The 10,910-nt window shown below is 52.2% G+C and overlaps 2 protein-coding genes across 2 annotated transcripts; both read left to right on the top strand.

The window, feature by feature from the left end:
• Positions 1-724: 724 nt before the first annotated feature.
• Bax (BCL2-associated X protein) lies at positions 725-6,296 on the top strand. Its single transcript, XM_013027849.1, has 3 exons — positions 725-868; positions 5,405-5,509; positions 6,032-6,296. The coding sequence occupies exons 1-3, from the start codon at positions 734-736 to the stop codon at positions 6,134-6,136; spliced, it is 345 nt and encodes a 114-aa protein (XP_012883303.1). The 5' UTR covers positions 725-733; the 3' UTR covers positions 6,137-6,296.
• A 2,789-nt stretch (positions 6,297-9,085) lies between these two features.
• Positions 9,086-10,419, top strand: Ftl (ferritin, light polypeptide). The gene is made up of 4 exons (XM_013027874.1): positions 9,086-9,388; positions 9,563-9,709; positions 9,884-10,009; positions 10,139-10,419. Exons 1-4 carry the CDS (start codon positions 9,287-9,289, stop codon positions 10,292-10,294), a joined length of 531 nt encoding a protein of 176 aa, XP_012883328.1. The 5' UTR covers positions 9,086-9,286; the 3' UTR covers positions 10,295-10,419.
• The last annotated feature ends 491 nt before the right edge of the window (positions 10,420-10,910 follow it).

Below are 10,910 nucleotides of genomic sequence, written 5' to 3' on the forward strand. Positions count from 1 at the left end.
TTGTTGTTGTTGTTGGTAATGAGGCTTGAACTCTGGGCCTGGGCGCTGCCCCTCAGCTCTCAGCTCAAGGCAATCGCTCTACCACTTGAGCCACAGTGCCATTTCCAGTCTTCTGGTGGTTAATTGGAGATAAGAGGCTCACAGACTTTCCTGCTCTGGCTGGCTTTGAACTATGATCCTCAGATCTCAGCCTCCTGAGTAGCTAGGCTTACAGGCATGAGCCACCAGCACCCAGCATGTCCCAGAGCTTCTTTTGCCAAGGCTAGTACTATACCACTTGAGCCACAGTGCTACTTCTGGCCTTTTCTGTGTATGTGGTACTGAGGAATCAAACCCAGGCCTTGTGCATGCTAGGCAAGCACTCTGTCACTAAGCCACATTCCCAACCCTCTCTACTTTTCTAAAGGTCCCATTGGCAGAGTCTGGGTCCTACCTCAGTTTCCTTCACTATTTTTTTTTTGCCAGTCCTGGGGCTTGAACTCAGGACTGGGCACTGTCCCTGAGTTTTTGCTCAAGGCTAGCACTCTGCCACTTGAACCATGGCGCCACTTCCATCTTTTTCTGTTTATGTGGTACTGAGGAATCGAACCCAGGGCTTTGTACATGCTAGGCAAGCACTCTACCATTAAGCCACATTCCTAGTCCTTCCTTCACTTATGAATAGAGAGGATGCTGGAAGTCCTACCCCTCACCTGACCCACCCTTCCCCAGCATCCATCCTCTTTCCTGCAGGATGATTGCCGCTGTGGACACAGACTCCCCCCGCGAAGTCTTTTTCCGAGTGGCAGCTGAAATGTTTGCTGATGGCAACTTCAACTGGGGCCGAGTTGTCGCTCTTTTCTACTTTGCCAGCAAACTGGTGCTCAAGGTGGGCAGTGGGCTCAGTGGTGCCCTCCTCAGACCCTGGGGTCACCTCTTACTGCAGCCAGTGACCTTGAAGGGAATGGAGACACCACTGTGGACTGTCTGGCTTCGCTTATTCATTCTGTGCTGGGTAAACTGTGTGGGCCTGTACTTGGCACCAGATACAACACAGAACCATGAAGTGTGGGTTTCTTATCACTTGGAACTCAGATCCTAAGATAGGGGATGAGGTGAAGTAACACAGACTGAGGTGATAGAGTAAACTGGTCAGAAAAGATTTCTTTTTTTTTTTTGGATCTGGTCGTAGGGCCTGAACTCTGGGCCTGGGCGCTGTCCCTGCACTCTTCAGCTCAAGGTGAATGCTCTACCATTTGAGCCACAACGCCACTTCCGGTTTTCTGAGTGGTTCATTGAAGATAACAGTCTCACAGAGTGTCTTGCCTGGGCTGGCTTTGAACCTTGATTCTCAGATCTCAGCCTCCTGAGTAGTAGGATTACAGGCGTGAGTCACCAGCACCCAGCTTCAGAAAAGATTTCTAAGAATGGGTGACATGAAAACTGGTGGAAACAGCAAGAAGGATGCTTTGAGGTGCGGGCATCAGGAAGAAAAGGCATCTGGTGGAGGGAAGGACCACACCTGGAGTGTTATAGAGGTTAGCGTGCAGTTGAGGAGAATGGTGGATTGAGCAGGGGCAGGTTGTAAGGTGTTGGGTCACTATAAAGGCCTTAATTTTATTCAGAGTGAGTTAGGAATGATTGTTGGGTTTTTAATTTTTAATTTTTGGAGGGCTAGAACTCAGGGCCTGGACTCTGTTTTTTAATCAAGGCTGGTGCTCTACCACATGGGCCACATCCGTACTTTTAGCTTTTTGCTAGTTAAATGGCGATCAGACCCTTAAGGACTTATCTCCCTGGGCTGTCTTCTGATTACCTAGCTCTTTTTTTTTTTTTTTTTGGTTGGTTGGTTGTGGGGCTTGAACTCTCGGCCTGGGCGCTGTTTCTCAGCTCTTCAGCTCAAGGCTAGTGCTCTACCACTTGAGCCACAGCACCACTTCCGGCTTTTTCTGCTTATGTGGTGCTGAGGAATCAAACCCAATTCATGCATGCAAGGCAAGCACTCTGCCACTGAGCTACCTTCCCAGCCCCCTGAATGCCTAGTTCTAAATAAAGGAATGAAGTGACTATATTTAAGAGATTATTCTAGTCTGGCAGTGGTGGCTATTATACCAGCTATTCTGGAGACTGAGATCTGAGGATGAGGGTTCCTAGCAGAGACTTTTCTTCTCCTAAGCAGCAAAAAGCCTGGAGTGGGTGGTGGCTCTAGTATAGAGGGCCGAAGTCAACTGTCCCTGATGCACACCCAATAAATTCTACCTTTTATTGTACTTTTTCTTTTGGTCGGTCATGGGACTTGAACTCTGGGTGTGGGCATTGTCCCTCAGCTCTTCAGCTCAAGACTAGTGCTCTACTACTTTGAGCCACAGTACTTGTGGTTTTCTGGTCATTAATTGGAGATAAGTGTCTCATGAACTTTCCTGCCTGGGCTGACTTTGAACTGTGATCCTCAGATCTCAGTCTCCTGAGTAGCTAGGATTACAGTCGTGAGCCACCGGGGCTCAGCTTTTTTATTTTTATTTTTGGCAGGTCCTGGGGTTTGAACTCAGGGCCTGGACACAGTCTCTGAGCCTGTCTGTGCTCAAGGCTAGTGCTCTACCACTTGAGCCACAGCACCACTTCCAGCTTTTTTTCTGTTTATGTGGTACTGAGGAATCGAACCTAGGGCTTCATATATGTTAGGCAAGCACTCTACCACTGAGCCACATTCCCAGCCTAAAAATTATTTTTGCTGGTCCTGGGGCCTGAACTCATGTCCTGGGCATTGTCCCTGAGCTTTTGTGCACAAGCTTAACATTCTACTTTGATCCACAGCCCCTCTTCTCGTTTCGGGGTGGTTAATTGAAGATAAAGAGTCTCACAGACTTTTCTGCCTGGCTGGCTTTGAACTGTGATCCTCAGATCTCAGTCTTCTGAGTAGCTAGAATTATGCCTATAAAAAAAACCACCAGTCCCCCAGCCTTGCTTTTGATTTTTTTTTTATCAGTCGTGGGGCTTGAACTCGGCCTGGGTGCTGTCCCTCAGCTATTCAGCTCAAGGCGAGTGCTCTACCGCTTGAGCCACAGAGCCACTTCTGGTTTTCTAGTGGTTTTATTGGAGAGAAGAGTCTCACTGGCTTTCCTGCTGAGGCTGGCTTTGAACTGTGATCCTCAGATGTCAGCCTCCTGAGTAGCTAGGATTTAGAGGGGTGAGCCACCAGTGCCCCGCTTGCTTTTGATTTTGAGATAGGATCTTACCCTGTAACTCAGCAGCCAGGACAGAAATCTTCAAGATTCTATGTGCAACTAACCAGCAAAAGAAATGAAAATAAATAAGCTGGAATGGAGGTGTAGTTCAAGTGACAGCATACCGTCCTTGAAATTGGGGGGAGGTATGAGGGACAGTAGCACCCAGAATAGTCTCATCATGTGTGAGGCCCTGGAATTGACCTAGCAAAATACAAAATATTCTAAGTACAGCAAAAATGATAATTGTAGAGTCTTGGTTACAATATCTGGCTAGTCTCTGGAATTCTTTTATTAGCTTTTCTCTGTGCTGGTTTGTATAGTAAAATATTGGCCCATCCAATTATCCTGGCCCTTATGAGTCCAGAAAGGAATTATGAGCCAGGTGTGGTGGTACATGCATGCCTGTAATCTACCTGGGAGGTGGAGGCAGAAGGATCCAGAGTTCAAGGCCAGGTAGGGTCTCAAAAACAAACTAAACAGCTGAGTTGGGAGCATAGTTCAAGTGGTAAGCACTTGCCTAGAATGCTGAGGGCCCTGAGTTCCATCCCAGCACCACCTGTGTGTGTGTGTGTGTGTGTGTGTTTAAACATTTACGCTTAGTTTGTTCAGGACCCTGGATTTGATCTCTAGCATTGAGGGGGGGAAAAGCAGAATCAGTCACTAGTGGCTCACGCCTGTAGTCCTAGCTACTTAGAAGGCTGAGGTTTGAGGATTAGGATTCGAAACCAGCCCAGACAGAAAAGTGTGAGACTCTTATTTCCACTAAACTACCAGCAAGAAAAAACATAACAGAGCAGAAGACTGGCTAGGCAGCACAACTGTATTCCTTGATGTGTTTTATGTAGTTTTTTGTTGGTTGTGGGGCTTGAACTCAGTTCTGTGTGCTGTTCCTAGGCTCTTTTGCTCAAGGCTAGCTAAATGCTTGACCACTTTGAGCCATAGCACCACTTCCTGTTTTCTGGTGGTTATTTGAAAATAAGAGTCTTTGAACCATGATTTCAGCCTCTGAGTAGCTAGGATTCCCAGCGCCTGGCCCTTGAGGTGTCTTTAAGAGCTGTGACAGCCAGGTGCCAGTGGCTCACACCTGTCAGTCATCCTACCTACTCAGGAGACTGAGATCTGAGGATCACGGTTCAAAGCCAGCCCAGGCAGAAAAGTCTGTGAGACTCTGATTTCCAGTGAACCACCAGAAAACCAGAAGTGGCACTGTAGCTCAATTGGTAGAGCACTTGCCTTTAGCTGAAGAACTGAGGGACAGCGCCCAGACCCAGAGTTCAAGTCCCCAGGACTGGCCAAAAAAAAAAAAAGCTGTGACAGGGTTTGGATATTGGAGGGAGGTGAAGGATCCAGGTTCACCATGGTTGTGGGATTGCATACAGAACTGGGGGCTCGGGAGAAAGCAAGCAGATAAGCACTTGAGGGAGGAATTCTGGTGATTGAGAGTACATAGTCTAGAAAATCTCTGGGAAAGTGACATTTGACCTGAGGGTTTGGGGAGTGAGGGGAGGGGGGTCTTGGGACTAGAATTTAGGGCCTGGGCACTGTTCCTGAGCTTCCTTTACTCCAAGGCTAGAGCCATTTGAGACCCAGCTCCATGTCTGGCTTATCCGCTATAAAAAGTCTCCTGGATTTACTACGTAGGCTGACTTCAAACCTTTATCTTCAGATCTCAGCCTCCTGAGTAGGCATCTACTTAGGATTACCGGTGCTTTGATGACTGAGAGGAAAGGCTTGTTCGAAGCCTGCTTACAAGGATCAGCATGTACAAAGGTCCCCAGTCAAGGAACAGTGATAGAATGAGGTTAAAAAAACAAAAAACAATGAACCATCAAGCCTGGTTGTATACACTTGTAGTCCCAGCTTTCCTGGACACTGAGGTTGGAAGATGAGTTAGAGTCAAAATGAAGACACAGGAAGCAAGCTGAAAACCAGAAATAGGGAAATAGATCAAGTCAACTAGTGCTTCAAGGTCAAGGCCTTGAGGGCTGGGCTGTCCTTTTGAGTTTATGTCCTGAGGAGCTGAGGAATGCTCTTAAGTCAGTCTAGTGACCAGGAAGTATTTACAACTTCTGAAGCCTAGTTGCTGAGGCTTGAAGAAACAGCCAGCTCGGAGCCAGGAAACAGAAGGCTTGGCGTTACTCTGTCCAAGCAGTGGGATCCAGGCTCAGTCAACACCTAACCCACTCCACTCCCTGCAGGCCCTGTGCACAAAGGTGCCTGAACTTATCAGAACCATCATGGGCTGGACACTGGAGTTCCTCCGAGATCGGCTGCTGGGCTGGATCCAAGAACAGGGTGGTTGGGTGAGACCCCTGCCCCCCACGCCCCTGGGACCCCTGGGCTCCAGACATTTACCATTTTCAGATGCTCGGCTCTGTTCCACAGTGCTTGCATCATGCTGGTTCATCTGATCCCCACTGACCTTGATTGGTGACCTTGTTTAGTGCCATCTACCCCTCCCTGAGCTCTTCCTCCTTTGTACCCCAAGTTAATTGATTATTTTGTTTTATTTTTTGGCCAGTCCTGGGACTTGAACTCAGTGCCTGGGTGCTGTCCCTGAGCTGCTTTTGCTCAAGGCTAGCGCTCTACCACTTGAGCCACAGCGCCACTTCTGACTTTTTCTGTGTATGTGGTACTGAGGAATCGAACCCAGGGCTTCATGCATGCAAGGCAAGCACTCTACCACTGAGCCACCTTCCCAACCCTTGATATGTTTTGTTTTTAAAAACCCCACATTCACCCTAGGCCTCACTCCCACCCTCTCCCACTTGCTGGCCTACTGGCTGACACCTGCTGACTTGCTGAAGTGACCTCTCTGTCCCCAGGATGACCTCCTCTCCTACTTTGGGACCCCCACGTGGCAGACAGTGACCATCTTTGTGGCTGGGGTGCTTACCGCCTCGCTCACCATCTGGAAGAAGATGGGCTGAGGCCCCCAGCTGCCTTGTGGACTGTGTCTTTTCTGCATAAATTATGGCTTTTTTCTGGGTGGAATGGGGGGTGGGGGGAAATGGGCATTTTTCTTACTTTTGTAATTATTGGGGAGGGGAAACAATGGCCTGTGGGGAGGGTAATAAACCTTTGGTCTACATTTTGGAGTCTGAGTCTCTGGTCCCGTGTCCTATACACACTAGCATCAGGAGAGCGAGGGAAGCGGGGTGGGGGGGGCTCCCCGCTTCATTGCTTCCCCCATTCTCGCCCAGTGTCTGCAGCTCTGAGCTTGGAGGGCTTTGCTCATTTTTCTTTTTTTGGAAGTGACCTGTCTGTGGATTAGGGATGAGTCAGCCCCCAGCCCTGCCCTCCCAGGAGCCCACAATCCATTAGGAATGAAGGGTACCTGGGCCAGGTGTGAGCCCACAGAGGCCTTGAAGGCAAACCTGGGGCTGTGGGGTGTGAGCCTCCCACACCACACCCAGGGGGGCCAGGACCTGGGAGCGCCAGTTGGGGTCCTGTCCAGACCTTTGAGTGTCCTGGAAGGGTGGATGGGAACAGGAGAGGCCTAGGAAAATTACTGGGTGCTGGGGGACAAGAAGGTTCTCCAGGAGAGAGGACCAGACCTGAAGCAGGGCTGAGTGGACTGCAGCCCCAGTGACCTGGGTAGGCACCCCAGAACCCTCTGAAATCTAGACAGGAAAAGCAAGTGGATCCTAATCTTTACATATTTTGGGGCAGGGTACTGGCTGCAAAACCCACGTTCTCCAGCCACACCTCAGCCCTTTCGTATTTTGCATTTGAGGGCTCCCCAAAACTGTCCCGGCTGGCCAACTCCAAGATCTCCTGTGTAAGTGGGGTACCAAGGGTGCACCCCAGCGCCTGGGTCCCTGTCCCCTGCCTCCCTGACCAGGCTTTCCTCCCTGGGCCCTCGGGGCCTCTGGTCCTCCCACCTGTGGGGCCCCTGTGAGTTCTCCCCAGCCCGGGCTGCTGGAGGATAAAGGTGGGAAGGCAGTCAATGAGTAACTCCCTCCCCGCGGTCCACAGAGCTCCCCGCAGACAGACACCAGGTCAGGGAAAGGATCAGGGCGCAGACAGCCGCCACCCACAGAGAGAGGCCCGTGTGCCCACAAACAGGAGCCCCGGGGAACCAGAAAATAAACAAGGTTGTGGGAGATGGAAGCCCCCCCCCTCCACACTCGCGCCCTGCCCACGGCTGCACACCGCCCGGGAGAAATCAGACTTGGGGTCACGAGGAGGGGGGTCCCAGCCGCCATCATCCCCCAGGGGGTGAGGTCAGCGGGCAGCTCCGCCCCCGTCTGGCGCTGAGCTCACCGTGACTCAGCACCGAGCTGCCTGGCTAGGCGCCCAGACACCCCCTAGGACCCCCAGATACGCTGGGGAGGGTGCGGGAGGGGGCACACATCCGGGAACCTGCCAGCCAGCGCCTGGGCTGCTTCCATTGGCTTCTGGGCCGAGCGGCCTCAACTGCTCACCCAGTCTGGGGGGGGGGGGGGGGCTTATTTGGCCAGGCTGCCTCGGCTAGGGTACAGAAAGTGGGAGTAAAGTCTTGCCCCCCACCCCCGGCCTTGGTCCTCCTTCCTGTCAAGATCGTGGAGTCCGAGAAGCTCAAGATCCAGCACAGGGCCAGCCTGGCCTCCCAGACAGAGCCTTGGACCTGGCACCCTTAAATTGTCTGCCTGATCCATGATGGATCGGTCCCAGGGCCTGGTTCCCCCAGCAGGATCAGAGCCTCGCGCGTGGCATGACTGAAGGAAGTGTCCTGTTTGGGGATGGGATAGGGGGGGATTGGGGAAATTGGAGACTTTGATTCAGGGTCCAGGAGAGCCTGTTACCTCCAAAAAGCCCCTAGAAAGTGCAGCCCCAGGGAGGCACCCCGAATTGCAAGTCCTGCCCTTGCTCCTTCCCTCCCTACTCTCAGAAAAGCCCACGTTCTCTAGACAGCTCGAGGAAAACCCCCAAAGTGTTCCCAGGGCTCCAAAAGGGCTGCCCAGAATTCCACATACCTGCCCCCTACCTCTAAAAATGTTCAAGCTCGGCTTCCAAGAGTGTGCACACCCATGAACCCCAAAGCTCCAAGGCAATGATTTTCTATCTTGAAGATTCCTGAAGAGGCTGAAAGACCTCTCCTGGAAACTTCCACACAAATCTGGAACTTCCCTTGGTGACACCCCATACACAACATCCCCAGACCTGGAGCTCCAGGACGCCTCCTCCTACCTTTCCCCAGAGCTCTCCAAAAGTCTCAAGGGCCCTTATCATCCAGGGCAAACCCCAGACAACTGGTAATACTCTTGGTTCCCTTGAGGTACCCCCTCGTCGAGACCCTGGACACCTTCGAGAAAAGTCCAGGTCCTCAAAACCCACCCCAGAAGCCTACGAGTTGTTTGTTTTGCCAGTCCTGGGGCTCAACTCAGGGCCTGGGCACTGTCCCTGAGCTTCTTTTGCTTAAGGCGAGCCCTGTTCCACTTGAGCCACAGCACCATTTATGGCTTTTTCTTGTTTGTGGTGTGGAGGAATCGAACCCAGGGCTTCGTGCATGCTAGGCAAGCACTCTTACCACTGAGCCACCTTCCCAACCCCCCCCATGGGCTTTCTTGAGAGCCTCAGGATCCATATATCTCTCAGCTCCCAAAGAGACCCCCCCCAAGAATCCTAAGACTTTGCAGAGCCAGCTCCAAAACCCCAACCTTCCCCCTCCCCACCCTAACGCCCCACACCCCAATTCTTTTCACATTTTCACAATCTCTAGAGGCGCGTGATTTCCTACGTGGAGGAGGAGTGTACGCTGAGACGCCTATCGGCAACGGATTGGTCCGGCATAGGTTTCAGTCCCGCCTCTCTCCAGCGCTGATTGGCTGAAGGCGTTTTTCTGAACGGCCCGCCTTCGGCGAGCAGCGCACTATAAAAGGAGCCGCGCGGGCCACCCCCTCCAGCAGAAGCGCGCGCCAGTCCCGCGGATCTGTGTCTTGCTTCAACAGTGTTTGGACGGAACAGACCCGGGGACTCCTCCTTTCCACCACCAACTGCCTCTCCACTCTGACCCTTATCTTCTCGCCCGTCGCCTGCTTCCAGGACCAACCAACGCCGGTTTTTTTCTGTGGTTAGCTCTGTATCGACGACCAGCCATGACCTCCCAGATTCGTCAGAATTATTCCACCGAGGTGGAGGCTGCCGTCAACCGCCTGGTCAACTTGCACCTGCGGGCCTCCTACACCTACCTCTCTCTGGTAAGTTCCCACGTCCCCGTCCCTGCAACTGGGCCCAGTTTCCCCATGGCGCTCTGCGGACCTGTGCGCATGCGCGGGCCTTCTTTGTTTGGCGGGGTAATCCGAGGGTGGAGTCGACACGCCCGGCGTCTCCTCCCTCCCGCTAACCTTTGTTGCCTCCATTTCTTTCCTCAGGGCTACTATTTCGATCGCGACGATGTGGCTCTGGAGGGTGTGGGCCATTTCTTCCGCGAGTTGGCGGAGGAGAAGCGTGAGGGTGCCCAGCGCCTCCTGAAGATGCAGAACCAGCGCGGCGGCCGCGCGCTGTTCCAGGATGTGCAGGTAAGGGCGGCTGGGTAGCTGGGCCATATTTCCCAGCGGGCCTTGCACGCGGGGCAACATGTTTTTAAAACCGTCGGGGTGCTGCGTGGGCTTCTGGGAATTGTAGTTTTTCTTGGGGGGGGTCCTTTGAGGACGGACTGCCGGTTCTGAGCCACTTTTCTGCCTTTTGTTTAGAAACCTTCTCAGGATGAGTGGGGTAAAACCGTGGAAGCCATGGAAGCTGCCCTGGCCCTGGAGAAGAACCTGAACCAAGCCATTTTGGATCTTCATGCCTTGGGTTCTGCTCGCACAGACCCCCATGTAAGTGCCCCGTCTGCCCGGGCAATTCTACAGCTTCATCTGCTTCCTATTCTTTGTTGGCAAGACATAGCTGTTGTTAGCACCTTTCCCAGGGATTGTATTCCTAACTTCTGCTTTCTACCCTTTCAGCTCTGTGACTTCCTAGAGAACCACTTCCTGGATGAAGAGGTGAAGCTCATCAAGAAGATGGGCGACCACTTAACCAACCTTCGTAGGCTGGGGGCGGCCCCTCAGGCCCAGCTGGGCGAGTATCTTTTCGAACGCCTCACCCTCAAACACGACTAGAAAATTCCAGAGTCCAGCAGCCTTTGAGGGGCCATCTCTGCCTCACCAGATATCAGGGTTTCTGCCCGAGCTTCTGCCTCTAGCCATTGGGAAACTTCCTAACTAACCATTCTGGAGCCCTTCCCAAGCCTTGGACCAAATGAAAATAAAGCTTTTTGCAGCATCTAGTGGTTCTGTGTTTGTTTGGGGTGCAGGATTGAAAGTGGAGCCCCCTGGGGCGGAGGGTTGCAGATGGTGACAGGGAGAGGCAATTTGGCCCTACTATTTTCTTGCCTGTTCTACAGGAGGCTCCTATTGTGAGGTGTGTTGCTGAGATTTCTCTGCTTGCCTGCTGGCTGTTAATTGCCCCTCCAAATTGGTAGACCCCAGTTGGGGTGCAGAGTCTGGATATAGCCAGACCTGAGTGGTGGCAGCAGTCTGCTAGATGTAAGGAACCCTGAAATGCCTGAAGGGCATAGGAACTTGACTCCAATGGTAAGAGTGCCTATCACCAGCCAAGCTCAAAACCTACTGCTGCCAAAAAAGAAAAAAATGTGGGGTTAGGTGCTGGTGGTGGCTTAGTCTGCATTCCTACTCAGGAGATTGAGATCTAAGGATCCCACTTCCAAGCCAGCTT

Source organism: Dipodomys ordii, unplaced genomic scaffold (genome assembly GCF_000151885.1).
Source record: "Dipodomys ordii isolate 6190 unplaced genomic scaffold, Dord_2.0 Scaffold105, whole genome shotgun sequence".
Classification (NCBI taxonomy): domain Eukaryota; kingdom Metazoa; phylum Chordata; class Mammalia; order Rodentia; family Heteromyidae; genus Dipodomys; species Dipodomys ordii.